Consider the following 21,991-nt stretch of genomic DNA (forward strand, 5'->3'; position numbering starts at 1 on the left):
TTGTTTACTTTATTTTCTTCTTTGTGCACTTCCCACATCACACTCACCAACAGTGTTGGGAAGGTTACTTTTAAAATGTATTCCACTACGGATTACAGAATACATGCCGCTAAATGTATTTTGTAACGTATTCTGAATACTTTGGATTACTTAATATATTATCAAACTTTTTACAACTACATGAATGCACTATTGCTGTGTGATTTATTACTATTACTGAAGGTTACTCGCCATACAAATACCAACTAGATGTTTAAATCTTAATATAAATGAGTAACAGTAGGTGGACATTAGGTAAGGCTGCACTTTTTGCAGCGATCTCATATAGAAAACTATTCCGCACCTGTAAAACAGGTCCGTGGCTCTGAACTGTAGTAAAGGGGCCTCTGGCTAATACGTCGGGCTCGTGTCGGGCTCGTAGCAGAAAACTAGCTTTACTTTGTTGTCTGGGTCAACTTTGCTAGCGAGAGACAGAGAGAGGCGTTGAAAGGCTGCTCCAACGGAGCTTATTGTTTCAAAGGAAAACACGAACACAGTGTACAGTTGAGTCTTAATAGCTTACTTACAGCTGGGCTCGTCAGGCACTCTTCTTGGCTGCAGTGGTTATTATTATATTTACATGCTTCCAGCTCCCGTTTCTGCTCGGTCATTTTTTGAATAATAATTTTAAAAAAGATTTCTTCATGTCATTATGCGGGCAGCAAGTAGGGGTGACATGAGCTGTGAGATTGAGACTCTTAATGTGCGTTTTGTTTGGGTTTCCACCGGCGTGGAATTACCAAAAATAGAGAGGGCATAGCCGAACATATGAAACAGGAAAAGACCGCGTGGTAATCCATTTATTTCAACAATGTAACTGTATTCTGATTACCACCTTTTTAAACAGTAACTGTAAATGAATACAGTTACTCATATTTTGTATTTTAAATACGTAACGGCGTTACATGTATTCTGTTACTCCCAACACTGCTCACCAATGACTGAAACACCAGCGGCCCATATTTGTCTGTGTTGTCATCCAAGATGGAGAACAAGGTGTCCAGAATGTCCTGAAGAAACTGAGACACACACACACACACACACACACAGGTTCAATGACATGTCTTCAGTGTAGTAAACAGCTGCTGAAAGTCCTGCTGAGGAAAATAACTTCCATTTAGGGCTTTATGTCTAAATTGTCATGTAGTGTTATTTTAAGAACACTACATGACAATTTTTAAAGAATCAAACATTTTCATATTATGATGATCCTGCTGTTTCACTCTGACTGTAGTCTCAGGATTTTATGTACAGGTGTTTACACATATTAAACAGAACAATCTCCCCACCTGTTCAACTTCAAACCTCACCTTGACGATCTCTTCTCCGCTGACATGCCGAAGCCGTCCAAGGATGTCCATGACCCGGTCGGGATGGGCCTTCCACTTCAGCAGGGCCAAGAGGTCCACTGGAAGACAACAGGAAGTCAAACACCAGGGAAAAAATGGATACAGGCTCATATTCAGAATTCAACCTGTGAGCAGCAAAACAGCTGTTTAATATGTACACAGGAGTAAAAACTGTCATAAATGAGGAAGCCGCTGTTAGCGCAGCACAACGACTGAAAGCAGGTGTCTGCATGCCAGAAACATAACAGATGGTGACACAGTTTTTTTCTCATTTTAATGATGTCACCTCAAGCTGCTTTATGTCAGGTTAAGACTACAATATCAGAAAGAAACCCCAACAATCATACGAGCCTGCATATGCAAGCACTTGGTGACAGTGGAAAGGAAAAACACCCTTTTCAGAGGAGCCAGGCTCAGGAGGAGCGGCCATTAGTTTTGAGCCTATACTCACATCGTGTGACATGATTAATTAGCAAACGTTCACTGTATTTTATTATTGTTTTGCACTTTTTTTTGTGTAACAGTCTGAAATTCTCTCGTGCATATTTAAGCACATTATCCACGAGCAGCTCAAACGCCGGCTGCAGATCAGCTGCGCACCGTTCTGGGTGAGCTTGGTGGAGGAGAGCTGTGTGGAAATCCAGAAGGTCTCTTTCATGCTGCGCTGGAAAATGAGGCTGGAGGGGATGTTGGGACAGCTGTTGAAGTCCTCCTTACAGCAGGGCAGCCCCAGGTAGAGGGCGTGGTTACTGAAGGTCGTGTTTTCATCACACTGAGGACACAAGACACCAAGGAGGAGGAAAATAAGGAAGGAAAGTGCTTCAAATAGATCTGTGCACCTCATTGTAAAAGTGTAGCTGCAAAACTGAGTCAAAAGCTGCAAACATGAAGCTTGAGGCAAACATGAGGCAAGACTTTAGTCTGTGATGTGAACACTGTACAGCAGGAGTGTCCAGCTCCAGGCCTCGAGGGCCGTGTCCTGCAGGTTTTAGATGTGTCCTTGATCCAACACAGCTGATTTAAATGGTTAAATTACCTCTTCAACATGTCTTAAAGTTCTCCAGAGGCCTGGTAATGAACTAATCATCTGATTCGGGTGTGTTGACCCAGGCTGAGATCTAAAACCTGCAGGACACCGGCCCTCAAGGCCTGGAGTTCGACACTCCTGCTGTACAGTTTTGGGTGAGCAACAGTAAAGGTGTACAAAGTGTACACAACATTTAAAGTGTACTTTATAGTTATACTGTGAGATTACTGAAGTACAATAGAATTCACAAATATACTAACTAAATATTGTCATTTCTGCTGTAATCATCAGCCAACAGAAAGACTCCTTTGCAGAATAAATGACTAACGTGTGATGAAGGCTGATGAGTAGCAGCCAGGAAACAGAAACGCTCTAGTGTAGCTCACCTTGTAGACATACAGCTCGTGGCTCTCATCAGAGAGAGTAGTTCCATCCTCTCTCATTAGAGGCGTAAAGGCAAAACCAAACAGCTTTTTCTCTCCTTTGTCCTTTGCTGCAGAGAAAATGACAAAGAAGGAACATGTGAGAGGAGAAACGCACCGAGTGTACGCTCAAAAAGCACCGAGGTTAAATGTCTCTCAGATTATTAGAGATGTATTCAGAAACCCTGTTTATTACTTGACTATTGTAGACAAAGTGACATAGCCTGCATATAAGCAGGTCAAAGAGTAACTTGGTTATGCTTTTAATGTTATATTTAGATATATTTTCTAGATATTACTCCAAAAATGTCACCACCTGCTTGAAGCAGCACCTAATCAGTCTGGAAGGATTAGAGTGAGCAGCCAGCTGCTGCATCTGCATGCCAAGAAATGCAGATGTGCAATCATCTGTCATCTTATTACACTGCACCTGTCACGGTTCTGGGTTTTATTTTTACAATAAGCCTCCTTTGCACCTCCACGAGTGCCTGTGCTTGGATCCTCATTTATTTTCTCCACACAGATCAACCCATTAGCCATGACAGCACCAGTATTAACACAAGTAAAGCACTCACTGGAGCAGTGTCTGAACTCGAAGCGCAGGTGGGACCCTCTGAAACGGTCAATGGGAATCGGCAGTTTGATCACCTCGCTCCATCGCGGGCTGTTGTTATGGTAGAGCACAAAGGAGCGGTGCTCTGGCACGTTGGGCTCACCTGATCCCAGACTGATGCAGTCCTACGGAGCATGTGCAGAAACAGACAAACAACGAGATCAGTGACACTGCAGTTACAGAAATATGTACCAAGAGAAGAAGAAGAGTTACACAGCGAGAAAAAAGAAGAAGCATCAAATACCTTAATCCACTCAAATACTGAAAGTATGTGTGGATAAAACTCACACAGAAGCCTTTACTAAGCACATACACCTGTTTGGGTGTGCTGTGAGTCATTCAGCATTTATTTTGTACATGTTGAAAAGAGCCGTGTCTTCTCTCACCTCTAACTGTGGTGACATACTCTGAAAATTTGAAAAAGGCCAGTTGTGGACAGCAACTAACTTAAAATGTTTATTGTCATTGTGTTTGTTCAGATTTGATTTATAAATTGTACATTTATACTGTCTGTGTTTATCATTTTATAATGTCTTTTTATTTTTTCCACGTTTATCTACAAAATAAATTAATAATTAAGTACTACTGTGAAGTACAAAAGTCCTCGTACTAAGTAGGCACAATTTAATCTCTCCACCCAATGAAGCGTTTTGACTCATTTTTTTGAAAGACACACACAGACAGGAAGACAGGTTACGCAGACAGGACGTGTTTATTTATACACGTTCGCCGAGCACTGCTCAGAACAGAGCGACCTCCACTTCTCCAAATCGGCAACAATGAAACACACCGCCCGACTCCTGATCGTCGCTACATCGCTGACCGGTAACACTGCGTAAAATTTATATTGCTAAAAAAGTTTTATAGTCTTTTATGTACAGTAGCAAAGTGTCGAGTCATGCCGTGCAGCAGGTGGGTTACTGTATATTAGAGAAGATGGTGTCTGTTATGCACGCGCTGTGTGAAGTCTGATAAAACAGACTGCACATTATATGCACGCCCCGCACAGAGCAGCAATAGCGGTTTTTGATAGGGGCGACATCGTGGTGGGGGCGGCATCACGGGCATCTCCAAAAAAAAGTTGCTCGTACTCATGCTGCCACGACATAAGCCAGCGCATTTTGGAGATGGCATCGGTTTTCTATCGCCCATTTGCTGGGAGTAAGGGCGCCCTCCGTTTGCGAGGTGCGCCTGCTGCTTGCGGCACAGGGAGGAGAGGGCGGGGCGGCGGGGATTCTCTGGCTGGAGCAGCATCTAATAACCAACTCGCAAAAAAAACCAAACCAACAAACACGAAAACACCAGACATTATGATACAGTCTCATAATTTGCACCGATGTTTTTCGAAATTCTATAAAGTGAGCGCGAGAGCCCTCGGTGCGCCTGCTCGCTGCTGAAGTCAAAGTAAACTTTGTCTTCTCCGCTACATACAGTCCAGTATATAGAGAGACGAGACGACGAGGCTCCAGTTACAGCAGTGCAAGTAAACAAACAATAACTATAAGAAGAGTAAGAAAATAAATATACACTTTAGGACTCGGGGTAACGGGATCAATAACAATTTAAAATGTATAATTTCCAGTTTGATGATTTAAAGTCTCACACACAACCCGTCGACAGGGGAAGGGGCCCCGGCTGCTTCCAAATAGAGCACATTTCATTCATAATGTTGTAAATCCAAGCCCATTATGTATTCATGATTTGAATCCTGGGTTGTGCGAAATCCCAGAAATAAACCCTAGACAAAGTGAATCTGTGAACTAAGGTGTGGGTCTATTAGGTTATGTTGTGGTGATCCTCGGGTTGGGGGGGTGTTCATACTGGAGTGCAAAATTAAAACCAATGGAAGATGGACAAGAAAAGTTCAAAGCCATCAGGTGCTCAGTTTAGAAAAAAGAGAAAAGAAGAGGAGGAGAGACGAACAAAAGATACAGGTAAGCAGATGTGTGATTGGATAATGGCAGGTCATCCTGAAACAATCAGAATCAGAATACTTTATTAATCCCTAAGGAAATAATGTGGGTTACAGTTGCTCCAAGAAGAAATTGTAAAAATAGTAACAGTAACAGACTAAACTCCAAACAATACATTATGTTACAGATTTTACACATGTAAGAAATATATAAAGATCACTCAGTTATAAATATCAAGGATTAACAGAGGTGATTATAAATAAATATCAAGAAAATTGACAAGAATATTACAGAGTAGAAAAGAGCGTGTGTAAAAAGGGTGTTGTGGAGGTATGTAATAACGACAGGAGAGGTCTCAGTGTCTCACTCCAACTTTATTAACTCTCTGTCGAACTTCACATACAGTACGCGCCAAAATCTCCACCCCAGCACTTCCCTTCAACTTGGGTGTGAGTGGAGCCACCTGGTGGTCCGCCACAGTGTAACTATTGCAGGGTTCACAGTGTGTTAGATGGAGGAGTTGTACAGGGAGATGGCCACAGGCAGGAATGATTCCTGTGTCGGTCAGTGGTGCTTTTTGGTAATCTCAGTCTCTCACTGAACGTGCTCCTGTGACTAGCCAGCATGTCATGGAGTGGGTGGGAGGTATTATCCATGATTGTCCTTATCTTGGACAACATCTACCTCTCAAACACCACCCTAACGGAGTCCAGCTCCATCCCCACAACATTACTGGCCTTGTGGATCAGTTAATTTCGTCTGTTGGCATCTGTGATCCTCAACCTGCTGCCCCAGCATGCAACAGCATAGAGGATGGCACTGACCATAACAGAGATACAACAAGGTAACATTAATTAGTAGGGATAGTGAAAACTCCTGTTTACGTTTGTTAGCCAATTGGCTATGATAGTAAACAGTTGACACTGATGCAGCTTACTGAATTGGACTATGTTCAGCACAATATTAATTAGTCATTGTCAATTGTTGATTTGTCCTGTTCTCATTGTCTGATGAATTATAATGGCTGTTTGTAAGCTGTTTGCATACTATGCATACTCTCTCTCTTCATATATTATGTTTATCTGGTTAAATTCAGTATGGTTCCAACAACAGTTTTTACAGTAAAATGTGTTTTACATGTATGTACAATCCTTAATATACATATATACACATAAAATATACCTATATTTTATGTGGGGGTGGGGTGAAGGGTACTGGGAGTGGGGGGGGGCGCCAGAGGGGGTGTTCGCCCAGGGCACCAAACAGGCTAGGACCGCCACTGATTCGACTGTAAAAACGCATTTCATTACACAATTTTTAAGCCTGGTGTTTTTGACAAAAGAATACACGTGATGCTACTGCGCTAAAGAACCCTCCAGGTGACTGCGCTTATCTGTGCTCAGTATTTCACCAACATTGACGCCTTCAGTAAACTTTCTTGCCGCTGTTGTTATTCATCGCAAACACTTGTATGTGATGCGAGGATCGTCAGCAGGACTGGTAACCTGGCATACCGGGCATTTTCCCGGTGGGCTGATGGGTGATGGGAAATTAATGAGGTGAAATTAACGCGGTAAGAAAACAGATGGAGGGACGTCCTTAGAAAGTGACAGATTGAAGGATTCAGGTAAAACGAATGGCTGCTTTGATCGGGAGCCTCTCCTAATAGCTAAAGTGTAGCTTTTAATTATTGTCACATGCTGCAAGGCAACCTAAGAACCTAAAACAACTGTACCAACGTGATTAAAGCAAATCCATTTCATTGTCAATAATCAAACAAAAGTTTGTGTTTGTATATATTAATTTTGTTAAACACAATGATTTACATGTGTTGTTTCATTTTCAGTTTTTTCAGTGTCCACACTCACTAAAGTGACCGTGATCGTGGAAGAAGGGAGCGCTGCCGTTCTGCCGTGTGCTCTCAGCAGCAAACAGGACATCACTAATGTCCTGTTTGACTGGAAGAAGGGTCGTCAGGAGGTGTTTATGTATGATGCTGGTGACCATTACAATAATAGACCATCAGGCCAAGATAAGCAGTTCAAAGCTCGGGTCTCTCACCTGGAAGAAGAACTGAAACACGGTAACGCCTCCATAAGGATCAACAACACCAGGGTGTCTGACAGTGGGAACTACACGTGTCTTTTTCCACGGCTCAACCCCCCGAGAACGTTCAGCGTGCAGCTCTTTGTCAGTGAGTGTTTTTATCTTAACCAAACTTATGTTGATTTGAATTTCAGACTGTAGCTAATTTTCTTTTTAAAAAACTGAAACTAAAGACATCCAGTGATTAATGCTCATTGTAAGATTAATACATTCAATTTTAAAATGGTAATATATGTATATATATATATATATATATATATATATGCATGCTTTGAGTCACACCTTTTCCCGTGCTTGCTCATGCTTCCCCCAGCAGCTGTGCAAGAAGTCGCCCAGTTTCCTGAAAGACCTCGAACTCTGAGCTCACTGCTTACGGTTTCTCTTCAGTACACACTGCAAGTCACAGCGTGACTGGTGTTACCCAAAGTTTGATTCCCTATAGTTAACATGTTCACAGTTTACAGTATTAGATTTGTGTGATTTGCCTTTTCCTTCACTAACCTGACCGTCTTACTGCAGGGTGGCAGGCACCTTTGTGTGGGCTAAATCACCTGCTGGCTGATTTCCTAGCTTGCTTAATTTTCTCTCTGCATAGCAACTAATTTTAAATTGCAGTTTACAGGCCTTCTACTAACAGCCCCTTTTTGTATGCTGAAATAATAATAAATTAATATCTTCTTGTAGAAGTGAAAGGATGCTAAGACTAGAGAATGGCTGTGCAGTCAGCTCATGTATAAAAGCCCTGCTTTTGGTTTTCACTCTCGTATGATTGCATGCTCACAGAAATCTGAGTTCATAATAAAAATGCTAAGACCGAGCAGATGACCAGCTGTGAATTCAGGTGAGCAATACAACTGTACAGTAAGCCTAAAGGGAGAGAGCCCACAGACTGAGTACAAGAACTTACTCTTAAGTCTTAAATGAATGAAAACTGTTCAGTCTGAAAGGTTTCAGCAGTCATGATATGCTGTAATCCATCTGCATCTTTGCCTTTAAGGTCCCTCCTACATGGACAGATTAGCTGAAAACATTCTTGGTGAGTCCTGATTTTGATCATGTCACTGACATCTAAATCTGCAATGTGTGTGAATGATTTCATCTCTGCAGGACAATCACGTCACATCTGCAGGCTGCTTTTTCACCGACCTCCAGCTCTGCTTTCCCTCTGTGGGCTGTTACAAACTTTTCTCTGCTTCCTGGTTTTGCATTTGAACGTTGCACATGATTAGTTCTGTCCCTGCACGCTCTAACACTAACACACTATAATACTGTGTTTTTCTAATTTTACTATGTAACTTTGCACTGTCCACTTTCTGCTGTAACAAAACAAATTTCCCACGTGTGGGACTATTAAAGGTTATCTTATCTTTGTTAATCGACTCAAACAGAACATCAGAGCTGTGTATGTGCAGCTCTGCACACAGGAGGAAATAGAAGAGAGTGAGGGAGAAAATCTGTGATGAGTTTTTTTCCCATTTCCGGTCTGAAACTTCTTAATTAGCTAACTTGAAAGCAGGTCTTAACTCTATTTTTACCTTCTGAGCTACTCTGCTGTGTGAAAATGGTTAAAGGAACAATGGGTTACTAGCATACATCAGCAAAGTTAATCACTGAAGAGAGGAAAAAAGAGAAATCTGTGTGCTGGGCATTTAATACACTGGCACAAAACCTGAACACTGGGTTTCTGTTGACCACCGAAGTTTCGGCTTAATTTTCATCACATTTTAGGTTCATTCTTTTGGTGTGCTGTGGTTTTATTTTTGTAAGCTATTTAAGTGATGCTGTAGACAAAATGTCATATTATCACATTTCTACAAACATTTCACATGATGCTCTATTTACAGGCGCGTCTATGACACCATATACTGCCATACTTAATGCCACAGAAGACGGGGTGACGCTGAGGTGTGAGGTTCCAGGTGTTTTTCCCAAACCAGAGTTAGAGTGGCAGGACAGCGATGGAAACGTTCTCCCTGCCGAGGAGCCACAGGTCTCTGAAAAGCGAGGACGCTACTACGTCTCCCTGAGATCCACCGTTAGCAGGACAACAACTAACCTGTTTGTCTGCGTAGCCAGGCAGGAGGACATCCACCACCAGACTAAAGCAGAGATCTATGTGCCCGGTGAGATTTCTCTTCTTTGTTGGGTTTAAATTGGTGTTTATTATTAGTTTTTCCTATATTTAAATAAAAGTATTTTTGGATACAGTATGAAGTTTATAACCTGCAGATGGACTCTTTTTTTAGATTTGCTGTTTTTCATGTGTTTCAGAGAAAATGTTTGAGTCATGCAAAGTGTCAGATCAGATCAGTGTTCATGGCTGGAGTGTTGTGCTTGGAATTCTAATTGGAGCTGTGGGAACGTTACTCCTGATCTGCGCCATCAGAACATGTCAGAGAGGTACGTTTAAAAAGAAATGATGTTAGTAACTATCTGCAGGGTGCAAAAATACTGATTTCATATTATTGTTTTTGCATTTTCTCTGTGTGTCGTGTAACACTCTGGACTCTTGTACTATGAATAGATGCAACACCACAGTGTTAGAGATGCAGACTTTTGAACCGATGGTCTCTCCCCTCTTTAATCCTGAGGATGCAGTGTCCATGTTTTCCAACAATAATTTTACATTTGGATTTGTCTGACCTCGGAACAGTTTTCCAGAGCTGTGGTTTAGATCATGATTACATGTGTGGCTTATTCTTTGCATGATGGAGCTTTAACCTGCGTTTGTGCACCGCTCTGTGAGCTGTGTTCAGACAGTGATGTCTGGCAGTGATCCTGGGTCCATGCACTGATGTCCATGACAGAAGCACGCCACGCTAACAGTAAATATATTTACTGTGTGTGTGTGTGTGTGTGTGTGTGTGTGTGTGTGTGTGTGCGCGCGCAGTCTGTAAAAGTACAGAACCATAAACGTTCTCTTTTTTTAGTTTATTTGTTTGTTTTTTATTTTTTCACAGACAGGAGAGTGGATATTCCCAGAATCTGTCTCTGCTTGTTAGATGGAAACCTAAACCACAGTGACACCCAAAACTATTCAGTTTCGGGTGTAAACAGTCATTCAGGTAAGCGATAAACACATTTACTGAGAGAGAATGAAAGCAAATTCAGCTCTCAGGTATCATTTAAGTTTGTCAGTCTTCCTCATACTTCCTGTCTGTACTGTGACTGATAAAGGGTAAATGCTAAACAAGACTAAAATCTAAACTAGTTATTTAAGTTTTGAGTAATTATCTGATTTGTTCATAAAGAAAAACAACAGACTGTAATTAGTTTCCATCTGTCCTGTCTTGTCATCATGAAAGATGGTACAACAATAGAGTTAGACTGACTGGTGGTTATGCTATTAAGGTTATACACAGCTAAACTTTAACCTACATACTGTAAATTAAAAATAATGTGACAATATGATCAGTCTGTAAAAGGACAGAAACATAAAGTTGTGTGTTTTTACAGACTCAGCTCGCTGTGGACCGTACACCACAGTTCCGAGTCCCAGTACCTGTAGCAAGTGTGGAGAAACCGTGGACCAGAGTGGCCCCAACAGCCATGACGCACCAACACCTGGGCCAGCTGTGCACACAGCATATTTGAGTGGTACTCAAAGGTCAACTGAAAGGGGTCATTCAGGTAAGTGATGCATTCAGTTACAAGTCAAGGAGTGAAAACGAATTCGAATGGGAACCTTTAAGAAAGGTGTGATAGGCTGGCTTGTTTTTGGTGGAAAAGTTGGAAGTTAAATGGTAACATTTATGAAAAACACTGAAGCATGAACTTGTTTATTTCTACAGACTCATTCCAACATGAACCTCAAACTGCAGAGTCTGTAAATTTGAGCCAGTTTGGAGAAACATCGGACCAAAGTGCCACCAACGGCCGTGCTGTGCACGAGACGGCTGCAAACACAAACATCACTCAGAAGTCAGCTGGTTAGTGATGCGATTACTCTGATCAACTGGATTCAAATTTAATATGATTTTTTTTTAAATTGTGCCAGAACAGCAGTTTTCTCTGTTTTTGATTCAGGCTGTTCAGACTATTGATCATCTGCTAATGAGCTTTTTAATAAGCTCACCTCAGTTAGCAGTTTAGTTTAAAAACCAATAAGATTTCAGAGATGTGTGATTAGGATATCTCATCATGTCTGTGAAGGTTCTCAGTCATCCAGGTCATCGTAGTCAAAGGAGTTTGCAAAGAAAAGCGTCTGGACTTCTTTAAGTTGCTTGAAGACGTTTCACCTCTCATCCGAGAAGCTTCTTCAGTTCTAAGGTCAAATGGCCAAGAGTCCCAGATTTAAACCCAGTGGGAGTATCCCCCCAAAGAGGGACAAAGGACCCCCTGGTGATCCTTTAATCACATGAGCCAAGGTATGAAAGCGGGTGTGGGACCTAATCAGCCAGGCTTTCAGGTGAGCCCATTGTGAAACCTGGCCCCACCCTATCATGTGAATTCCTGAGGTCAGATGGCCCAGGATGTGAGTGGGCGTTAAGGCGTCTGGGGAGGGATCTCAAAACTGGATTATAGATGGCAGACAGTTGGTGTCGTAAACCACCGCCTCTGTTCAAAGATGGTCGCTCACAGTGGACATAGATGGCCTCTTTCACTCCTCTTTCAAACCATCTGTCCTCTCTGTCCAAAATGTGAACATTGGCATCCTCGAAAGAGTGACCTTTATCCTTTAGATGCAGATGGACTGCTGAGTCTTGTCCTGTGGAGGTGGCTCTTCTATGTTGTGCCATGCGCTTGTGAAGTGGCTGTTTGGTCTCTCCAATGTAGAGGTCTGGGCATTCCTCGCTGCACTGTACAGCATACACCACGTTGTTAAGTCTGTGTTTTGGAGTTTTGTCTTTCGGGTGAACCAGTTTGTGTCTGAGTGTGTTGCTGGGTCTGAAGTACACTGGGATGTCGTGTTTGGAGAAAACTCCCTGAGTTTCTCTGATACACCGGCTACATAGGGGATGACAACGTTGTTGCGTCTGTCTTTCTTATCCTCCCTCGCTGGTGTCTGATCTTCTTTTCTGTGCCTCTTTGCTGACTTTATGAACGCCCAGTTAGGATAACCGCATGTTTTGAGTGCTTCCTTTACATGTGTGTGTTCCTTCTTTTTTCCCTTCAGGCTTAGAGGGAACATGTTCTGCCCGGTGGTGTAGGGTCCTAATTACTCCAAGTTTGTGTTCCAGAGGGTGATGGGAGTCAAAGAGGAGGTACTGGTCCGTGTGTGTGGGCTTCGGTAAACTTCAATGTTGAGGTTGCCATTCTCTTCAATGTGCACAGCGCAGTCCAGGAAAGGCAAACAGTTATCCTTTGTGTCTTCCCTGGTGAACTTGATGTTTTTATCCACAGCGTTAATGTGCGCAGTGAAGGATTCCACTTCTTGTGTCTTGATTTTGACCCAGGTGTCGTCTACATATCTGTACCAGTGGCTGGGTGCTCTTCCTTTAAAAGAGCCAAGAGCCTTTCTTTCCACTTCCTCCATGTAAAGGTTGGCTACAATAGGTGACACGGGGGAGCCCATGGCACAGCCATGTTTTTGTCTGTAGAAGCCTTCGTTGTATTTGAAGTATGTTGTGGTAAGGCAGAGGTCTAACAGTGTGCAGATCTGATCAGGTGTGAAGTTGGTCCTGTCTTCCAAGGAGCTGTCTTCTTGTAGTCGTTTTCTGACAGTCTCCACTGCCTCCGTGGTGGGTATGCAAGTGAAGAGAGAGACTACATCAAAGGACACCATGGTTTCATCTGGATTCAGGGTAAGTTTCTGGACCTTGTCGGTGAAGTCGGTGGAGTTCTTTATGTGGTGTGGGGTGTTCCCCACGAGAGGTGCAAGGATGGTAGCAAGGTGTTTCGCAATGTTATAAGTGGCTGAGTTTATGCTACTGACTATGGGTCTGAGTGGGACCCCTTCCTTGTGGATTTTAGGAAGTCCATAAATGCAGGGTATGGCATCCCCTGGATAAAGGCGGTGATATGTAATGCGGTCAATGATTTTGTCCTTTTCAAGGTCTTGAAGGCAAGCTATAACTTTCTTTTTGTAGCTGCTTGTGTGGTCTCGCTTTAAAGCTTCGTAGGTGTTGTTGTCACTGAGGAGAGTAGTGATCTTTGTGTGGTAATCTGTGGTGTTTAGGACCACGGTGCACCTTCCCTTATCTGCTGGTAATATAGTGATGTTGTGGTCTTTGCTCAGGGAAGCAACGGCCTTCTTTTCTCATCATCAGCACAGAGAAATGCATTTACTGTCACTGAGAGTGGATACAACACTCCACTTGTTCCTTTGTTGGCTCAGCTATTTCTGACACAACTCTTCTGTAGTGATCAGGTCAGTCAGATTAATCGTAACATGTAAGAAACGTGTCGCAGGCTATGAAGGTTATATATCTTATTCAAATAGACGGGCTTTTCAGCCTGCCTGCATACTTTAAAAAAGGCTTTATTTTTACTCTGTCTGATCATATCAGTGCACTGAGCTCAATCAGTGACAATGAAGTTCACAGATGTATTTTTCATAAGTGTGGAAATATCTTTCAGCAGTACTTAGCTTAAGTCACTTTGACAATGAAGAACATCTAATGTTGGTTCTCTTTCATTTCTGCAGGGAAACTAAAACAGCTGACAACTCAAGAAAAGTCAGGAGCAGAACGTGCTGAGGATACAACGGAGAGATAAAGTTAGACGCAAAGCCGGACAACAGGGACTGATGAATATGTGAACCACTGTCTTACATTCAGTCTGTGCAAAAGTGATGAGCCAGCACTTATTTCTCTATATAATTTGGTTAAGATGTAAAATTAGTTCAGGAATTATTTGAAACATGTGCAAACATAAATTACATTTTTTGGGAATCACCAGCAAAAATACTATGTTATGTTATCCAGCACTGTTGCCTCACAGTAAGAAGGTTCCTGGGTTTGAATCCACCACTTGGCCTTTCCCTTGTCTACGCGGGTTCTTTCCTCCCACAGGTCAAAGGCCATGCAGTCAGCAGGGGTTAGGTTAATTGGTGATTCTAAATTGAACATTTGTGTGAATGGTTGTCTGTCTGTGTTAGTCATGTGACAGACTGGCAACCTGTCCGGAGTGTGCCCCGCCTCTGGTCCTATGGCAGCTCGGGTAGGCTCCAGCCCACCCTCGACCTTCTATTGGATAAACAGGAGAGCATGTTTTTGCAACAAGCAAAAACGTTAGCATAATAAACAAAAAAATCTTCTGAACAGAAAATGATTGAAAAAGTAGCCAATGTCCAATAATCTGAATCTTTGAAAGACTTTCAGAAAGCCTGCAGAACTGAACACTGCTACATTATTAGAAAATCTCACTCCTAAGAAGGAAACTAGAGAAATGTGGTGTGGCTCAAGACTTTTCCACAGTATTGTATTAACCACATATTAGTTTGTCTTCATTGGCTCCCTGTTAAATTTAACATCAAATTTTAAATTGTTCTCCTCACATACAAACTCTTAAATAATCCGGCTCCATCATGTTTTAGAAACCTGTACCACATGACCCCATTAGAGCACTTCACTCTCGCTCTGCAGGCCTACTTGTTGTTCCTAGAGTATTTAAAAGTAGAATGGGAGGCAGAGCCTTCAGTTTTCAGGCCCCTCTCTGTGGAACCAGCTTCCAGTTTGGATTCAGGAGACAAACTCTCGACTTTTAAAATAATTCCAAGACATTTACCAACGTTACATTTGAATGTTACTGTGCATTTACATGTATGTGAAACCAACACTCCGTACTGAATCCTGAATGCAGCTGAAACACTGCTGGGAGCGACTGAGAGGAACCAGACCAATCAGAAACACTCAGAGAACACTGTTTATACTCTCTGTTGTCACAGTGATATTTATATATGTGTTTTTTCCTAAAAAAGAAACGGCAAATGGATTGTCACGAGTACTTTTAATACAACAAACTGATCAATATAAAATGGAAAAATGTGACTTTATATATTTTGGTTCCCAGTAAGAAGCTTCTGCAATTTTCAGAAAACATGTAAAACATTTTTAACATAATTGAAATTGTTAATAAATGTTTTACTGCTTTAAAGTGTTTTAGTTTCTTTATATGAGGTACTTTGTTAAACCTCCAGGGGGCAGTAGGTACCCAAGAAATCATAAGACCGGCACAGAAACTAAAACCACGTACTGAAGTGTGCACGGTCAACAACGTGGATTTCACACACATAAAAGAGCTGATAGTGAATTATGCTGCTCATTTATAGTGACTGATTTATTCTAACTTACAACATTTTCACAGCTTTACTTTACTCTTACAGGCCACTCATAAAGCAGATCATTTCATCTCCAAAAACATGGAAGTGGTTCATCTGCTGCAGCTGTTACTTAGTGTGTTTTAATTAGTTACTAATTCTAATCTAAACTTGAACTAAACCATCAAAACACCAGAAACATGTTTACTGTGAGCTACAAATTCTCTGCTGCCTTTAAAGAAACTTACTGCTATAAACCAGCCTAAAGTTTAACATTAGGCACAACTTCAAACTGATGAAAGACTTATTTTCTTTTGTTAGAAGAAGAAAGATGCATACAGATGCTGAACATCTGTTTATATTACTTGTCACTAAATGGACAAAAGAAGGCTTTTTACAGCAGGAACGTTTTCCTACCTTGAGGATTTCTCCGTCGGCATACAGCACATATATGGTCACCTCGATGTTCTTCTGAACGCTTTTCCCTCCCCTCTCAAAATCTCCTCGCTCCAGTGTCAGGTACAGGTCGTTACGGATGTCACCTGGACCAGCAGAGACATGTTAATACAGACCAAAATGTGTCAACACCAGCGCACATGGTTGTTTTATTTGTAAAGATGAAACAAAGATGCAAACGTCCATAATCTCGAAACAGGCACAGTGTCGCACACATTTCAAGCTGACACACACACACACAGACTAATGACCTGTGTGGACATGTGTGGATTCATTTATCACTCCCCGCTCGTCCTCATAGAGGAGGTGTCACCTTTAATGTATAAAGATGGGAGTTAAACACTCCCTCCATCACTGCCTGAGGGGAGCAGTGGTTCATGTATGTGAAAGAGGTGTGAAAGACACTGGTGCCTGTGGGATGTGCAGCTCTGCTGTTTGCTTCCTGTTTGCTGTAGAGGGAAGCTTAATGTAAATGTTCATTTGTTTACCTGTTAAGCTCATCATCATTGAGAGTATTCACCAATGAGAGCAACACAGCAGTTTCATGAGCTGGATTATGAAGCTGCTCGACTCGTGTCCTTTATTTCTAAAGGTGAAAGTTAAATACAAAGCAAATGATTGGCTTGCAGGGCTGCTAAAAAAGGAGGACCTGATGTAGTACAGATTAATCTATGATAATGATGATGTATTCAAAGCACTTCTTGTAATTATGTAAAGATTAACTCCTGACAGCTGGTATGACAGTGTAAAAGCTTTGAATAATTTCTGCAGCAGGCTGTAAGAAGGTTTATTTCCTGCTGTAAAGTTAACATGAAGTCTGAGGGACTGACTTGCTTTTAGAGGAACTGCAGTTTTTGGCCCTTAGCTTCATTTTTCAGCCCTGTCTATTGAAGGGCAACAGACATTTCTGCAGCTCTAAAACATGGCAGCTCGCATCATAACTATCTCACTGGACAAAGAGCACCACAGACCAGAGGAGAAATTATATTTGGGGCTGAAATTCTGCCTCTAAGAAAGCCTCACTTGTCAAGGACATAAATGTGGGATGTTGAATATTTCTGTGGTCACATATTTTACACACATATTTTATGGGCTGCATAAATGAATTAACAGGAGGAAGGACATCATAGCACTTTAGCTTTAGCAGCATCAGTGTTTGATATTTCTGCTAAATCTAAAAAGTAATCATGAATGTGGCACAGGTAAGGTTTCTTTAACTGAATGAAGCTGCAAGCAGTGGATACAAAAAGTAAACAGTGAGATGCTTTTTGTATGTAAATCCAGCTGATGCTTGGATGTGATATCAGGCTGTATTAATGCAGCATCCACACACAAACACACACTTGTCCATCTTTGTGCTTTCTTAATCAGGCCGCAGCCAGTTGGAAAACCGAGGCATAAAACCTAAAATCCAGATATGGAAATAAAAGTTTTCTCAAACATAAAAATGTAAAATCTTTGTGTCAGCTGCAAATTTATGAGAGAAAACTCAGAAAAATATGTTTTTTACTTAAGGAACTATAATATTTTACTTTTCAAAGTGAAGTAAGAAACAAATTCACATATTTAAACTCCATAGTGCACCAAGAAAACCTCCAACATGGTCTAAAGAAGAGTCTATGAGTCCCTCACAGTTAGACATCACGATATATTATACATGCATGTACATATTTTATATTTTTCTTTTCTTTTTTTTTTTTGCTTTCTCTAAGATTAACCAAACATTTGCCATTTTTATTTTCTTTTTGCCAGTTTTTTGCCCCCTGGTTCTTACTTCCTGCAGAAGCTGCTGTACTGTGTGTACATCTGCTCATACAGAGCACCACAGCAATGATTTGTAAAGGTCTGATTAACACTCGACATTTCCATGTTCTGTTCAACAACACGATCACTACCTTATCGTGGTGGAGGGTTTGGTTTTTTATGTTTTCAGGGGTGGGGGTGGGGGGATTTGCCCCTGGCAGGGTCTCCCATAGCAAATCATTTGAATCACTCTTTGTCTGGTTCCTCACCCAGGACCAGACAGTTTGAGCTCCAGTCTCCTGCAGAGGGGCTGGACTTCAGGAAATTGTGGCGCTAACTTTGCTTGATTTCAGTCCTTATAAATGATGTCACTCCTCTGGGGCCTCACAATGATTTCACTGGTACAGATAAGAGCTAAGACTAATAAATAAATGAGCGTGTATGCCTAACATGTCTGACAGCAGGCAATGCACTTGTTGAGAAGATTGAAATATCTTTTACAAACTGACATTAGCTGACAGAAACAGCTGGGAAGCTGTTAAACAAGACACATTAAATAATCAAAGTGACTTAAGCCAAGTACTGCTGAAAGATATTTCCACACTTATGAAAAATACATCTGTGGACTTAAATATCTACAAGCCTGTATCTCAGTTTATTGAGTTATTATATAATAACACATTTACAGTTTTGAAGGTCTTCACAGAAAACATTTTAACATATTACAGGAGGAGAAGCTCCACTGTAATTAAAATGAAGTCAGTGGAGAGATGCAAACTGACAGATTCGGTCTTCCTGTCTCCCTGTGATGGATTTATAGCTCTCAGAAAAGGAAGCAGGAATATCAGAAAGCGGGTCCAATTCTGGGAAACTCTGTTTACTTCAACCAATGTTTTGGAGACGTTCCTGCTGGAAAAACCAGATTCACTCCTTTGTTCCTCCCATGTAGGAATCTAAATTAAGCAGCAGCCCGGCAGGAGGGAGCACAGATCAGTTTCTGTGGTTCTGTCCATCTGTCCAGCCTTGAAGTCACTTGTTTATTTTCAGGGATCCTGGACATACAAGGTCTTAAATAATCAGGCCCCATCTTATCTTAATGACCTTGTAGTACCATATCACCCTATTAGAGCACTTCGCTCTCACACTGCAGGCTTACTTGTTGTTCCTAGAGTATTTAAAAGTAGAATGGGAGGCAGAGCCTTCAGTTTTCAGGCCCCTCTTCTGTGGAACCAGCTTCCAGTTTGGATTCGGGAGACAGACACTATCTCTACTTTCAAGATTAGGCTTCAAACTTTCCTTTTTGCTAAAGCATATAGTTAGGGCTGGACCAGGTGACCCTGAATCCTCCCTTAGTTATGCTGCAATAGACCTAGGCTGCCGGGGATTCCCATGATGCATTGAGTGCATCTTCAAAAGCAGAAGGTAGAGATATACAAAAACCCGCCCAGACATTCAGCACTTTTTCTATTCCTGTCAGACCCATTTACGTCATTTAAACCTGAATTGTTGTTTTTATTTATTTTACGTGTTATTCATGGAGTCCATCTCTGCTGTGTGGTTACGTAAACTAAGAATAGAAGTGTTGAGGAGGACAGCCCACTGCGCTGTGATGGGTAGGCCTACATGAAGCTGGATACGTGACTCACCGGGCATGATGACATCTGGGAATCCCAGTTTGCGTGTGATGGCCACCCCCCTGCTGAAAATGAGCGGGTTTTCTCTGCGGACCTGCTCCATGTCGCCCCGCAGCAGCTGCAGGGAGATGATCAGCCCTGCAGGATGTGAAGGGGAAGAAATGGGAACGAGTGGGTTGACAGAAAAAGAAGATGGGTAGAGAGATGGATAAAAAGCAAAGGAAGAAGACAGAAAAAAGTGCCCTATTTAAAAAGCACAGCCTTTAGGCCACACATAAAATTCAGATAAACTTAAAGTCTAAACAGAGTTTTGAAGCTGCAGAGTTCGTTTGATCTCCCAGAATCAGAACAAACATTTCAATGCATGCTAAACGTTGCCAAACTGCTTTTCCAGCAGACTCTCAGCCTGTTAAATGAGTCTGGGTTCATCTCTTCACCTGAAAACAAAAGTATCCTGCTGGATTATGTTTTAAAAGACACATATCTGTGCAGGGCCATGGGAGTTCACAGACTTTAACACTGGGGCAGAGGAGGATCAGAGTCCCCGACAGTGACACAATATGATTTTCCCGCTGATGTCAGTGTGATGACTTGCATGTGTCAGTCAGATGCTCTAATCTAAATAAGTTGCTCCTGGGAACTCTGTGAGTTTGTTCAGTGTTCCTGAAATGTCCGGCTGACTCATCAGCGATGAAATAAAACGAGTCACAAGTGCTGCAGGACTAAAATCTGCTCCTCCCCTCTGTGCTTTGACAGAAGTAATAAAGTGACTGGAAGAAACGGTCCACACAGAACATCAGCGGGCTGAAGCAATAACTGAGTGCTAGAAATTGCCTCCACCCTCGGCTGCTGTGTTCACAAAAACACCACCACACTGCTAATGTTGCAGGGTAACCCTGCAAGGATATTTTATCTGCTTCTGATTTTTTTGTACAAAATAATTCACCTGGACAAAAAATTCGCAGAATAAAAAAATATATACTTTAGGACAATAAATTGTGCTCTGATATACCTGTAGCAAGCCTGCTGTGTTGTTTGGGTGTTGGTTACTAACCTTTATGCCTCCTCTCTTACCAAAGCTGGGTTGCCCGTCATTTCCAGTGGAGTGCGGGCACAGCTGGCTGCACTCAGCGATCAATCAGCCCTACAGTGTAAGAGCTGGGAGGAGAGCAGCTCAGTCTCTCTGGGGGCGCTCTGCCTCCTCAGGGTGAAACATACAGTAGCCTTAGCCGTGTGTTGTATTTTAATTATGTCAAGCTACTAGTGAGTAACTGTGACCTCCTGTTTGCAGAGTGTTTTTTTCTTCTTTTGTGTTGTTGAGGCGCCGGATTCTTCATTTTATTTCCAATCTTCTAACATTATATGTTTGTTGGTGCTTTTCTTTTATTTCTGGATTATTTAGGCATAGAGGCCAAGCCAAATCTTTTAAGTTACAGATTTTATTAAAATCAGGATTGAGTTTGTAATCTTTTCACCTTTTCTTTCACATGGATACTCTACTGTTACTCCCTCATCCTGTAGCCCAGCGGTCCCAACCCCGGGCCACAGACCGTACCGTCCATGAGAGTTGAGGCTCGGGTGTGAAATTTATGTTTTCAGGGTTTTCAGGGTTTTTATCATTATTTTTCATTATTTTTATCGTTAACTCGATGTCCTGGGTTTCTTCTCGCGTGTTATGAATAAATCTTCCTTTTTTTTGGTACTGGTACTGGTTTTATTTTGTTGTGTTTATCCACAACACCTTAAAGGCCGTTCCGTGAAAATATTGTCAGACATAAACCAGTCCGTGGTGCAAAAAAGGTTGGGGACCACTGCTGTAGCCCGTTACAGGGATAACAACTATTTGGGGGCTTGTCCGGGATTCAGACCCAGAAAAGTATGCGTGAAAGAAAGTGGAGATGTTGTGTCTATAATGTTACATAAAGGAATACACAGTTATTTGAGATATTAGCTATTAACATATTATTTATTCTTAAATGTAACTATGAGCTTCAGTTTGTTGGGGTCCGATCATCCAAACTCAGGGTACACAAACACTTGGTTTCTCCTACCGTAGTTGGTGCTGGGTGCCGTGTATTTGGTGCTGGACTTGCGGATGATGTTCTCATGGATCTGGTACCATTCATTCTCATTGTTACACCTGGAAAGCAACAAATAACAATCATGTCTTATAAAGGATAACAATATATTTGTAACTTGTGTTTTTATACAACAAAACTTCAGTCGGATATAATAGGCTTTTGAAATCTAGTTATTTTGCCAGTTATTTTGGGATGTACGTGCCATCAATCATTGCAATTATGATACAAAATATAAAATTGGGGCGTGGTCTATGGGTGGATGCTGGGGTGGTGAGGTGGATGACAGGTAGCAAGGCAGAACAGCAGCGCTGACATGTCAGAGGAAGGAGGGAAATTTTAGAGCGTAAATACACCCATAAATTGGAGCAGGTCCATGGATAATACTTTTTTTTTTTAAATTCTTCCATC

General features: G+C 41.7%; 1 protein-coding gene and 1 long non-coding RNA gene across 3 annotated transcripts in view; one reads left to right on the plus strand and one right to left on the minus strand.

The window, feature by feature from the left end:
• LOC120440349 (dedicator of cytokinesis protein 3) overlaps positions 1-20,536 on the minus strand; it is a gene marked incomplete at its 3' end in the record, with an annotated part of 54,325 nt that extends 33,789 nt beyond the window's left edge. Inside the window, exons 1-8 of the mRNA XM_039612680.1 lie at positions 20,515-20,536; positions 19,515-19,640; positions 16,087-16,211; positions 3,413-3,575; positions 2,802-2,908; positions 1,989-2,160; positions 1,350-1,447; positions 975-1,058 (exon numbers count right to left, since the gene is read on the minus strand). Of these exons, the coding sequence (XP_039468614.1) occupies positions 975-1,058; positions 1,350-1,447; positions 1,989-2,160; positions 2,802-2,908; positions 3,413-3,575; positions 16,087-16,211; positions 19,515-19,605 (840 nt within the window). The remainder of the gene's footprint in view (positions 1-974; positions 1,059-1,349; positions 1,448-1,988; positions 2,161-2,801; positions 2,909-3,412; positions 3,576-16,086; positions 16,212-19,514; positions 19,641-20,514) is intronic.
• Positions 7,292-15,022, plus strand: LOC116317062. Of its 2 annotated transcripts, XR_005613148.1 has the most exons (8): positions 7,292-7,557; positions 8,467-8,505; positions 9,314-9,592; positions 9,741-10,294; positions 10,430-10,534; positions 10,926-11,099; positions 11,261-11,398; positions 14,056-15,022. It is a non-coding gene; the product is annotated as an uncharacterized LOC116317062 (long non-coding RNA). The 2 variants fall into 2 exon arrangements; XR_005613149.1 differs by lacking the exon at positions 8,467-8,505.
• Positions 20,537-21,991: the final 1,455 nt, after the last annotated feature.

Source organism: Oreochromis aureus, linkage group 5, assembly GCF_013358895.1.
Source record: "Oreochromis aureus strain Israel breed Guangdong linkage group 5, ZZ_aureus, whole genome shotgun sequence".
NCBI lineage: Eukaryota > Metazoa > Chordata > Actinopteri > Cichliformes > Cichlidae > Oreochromis > Oreochromis aureus.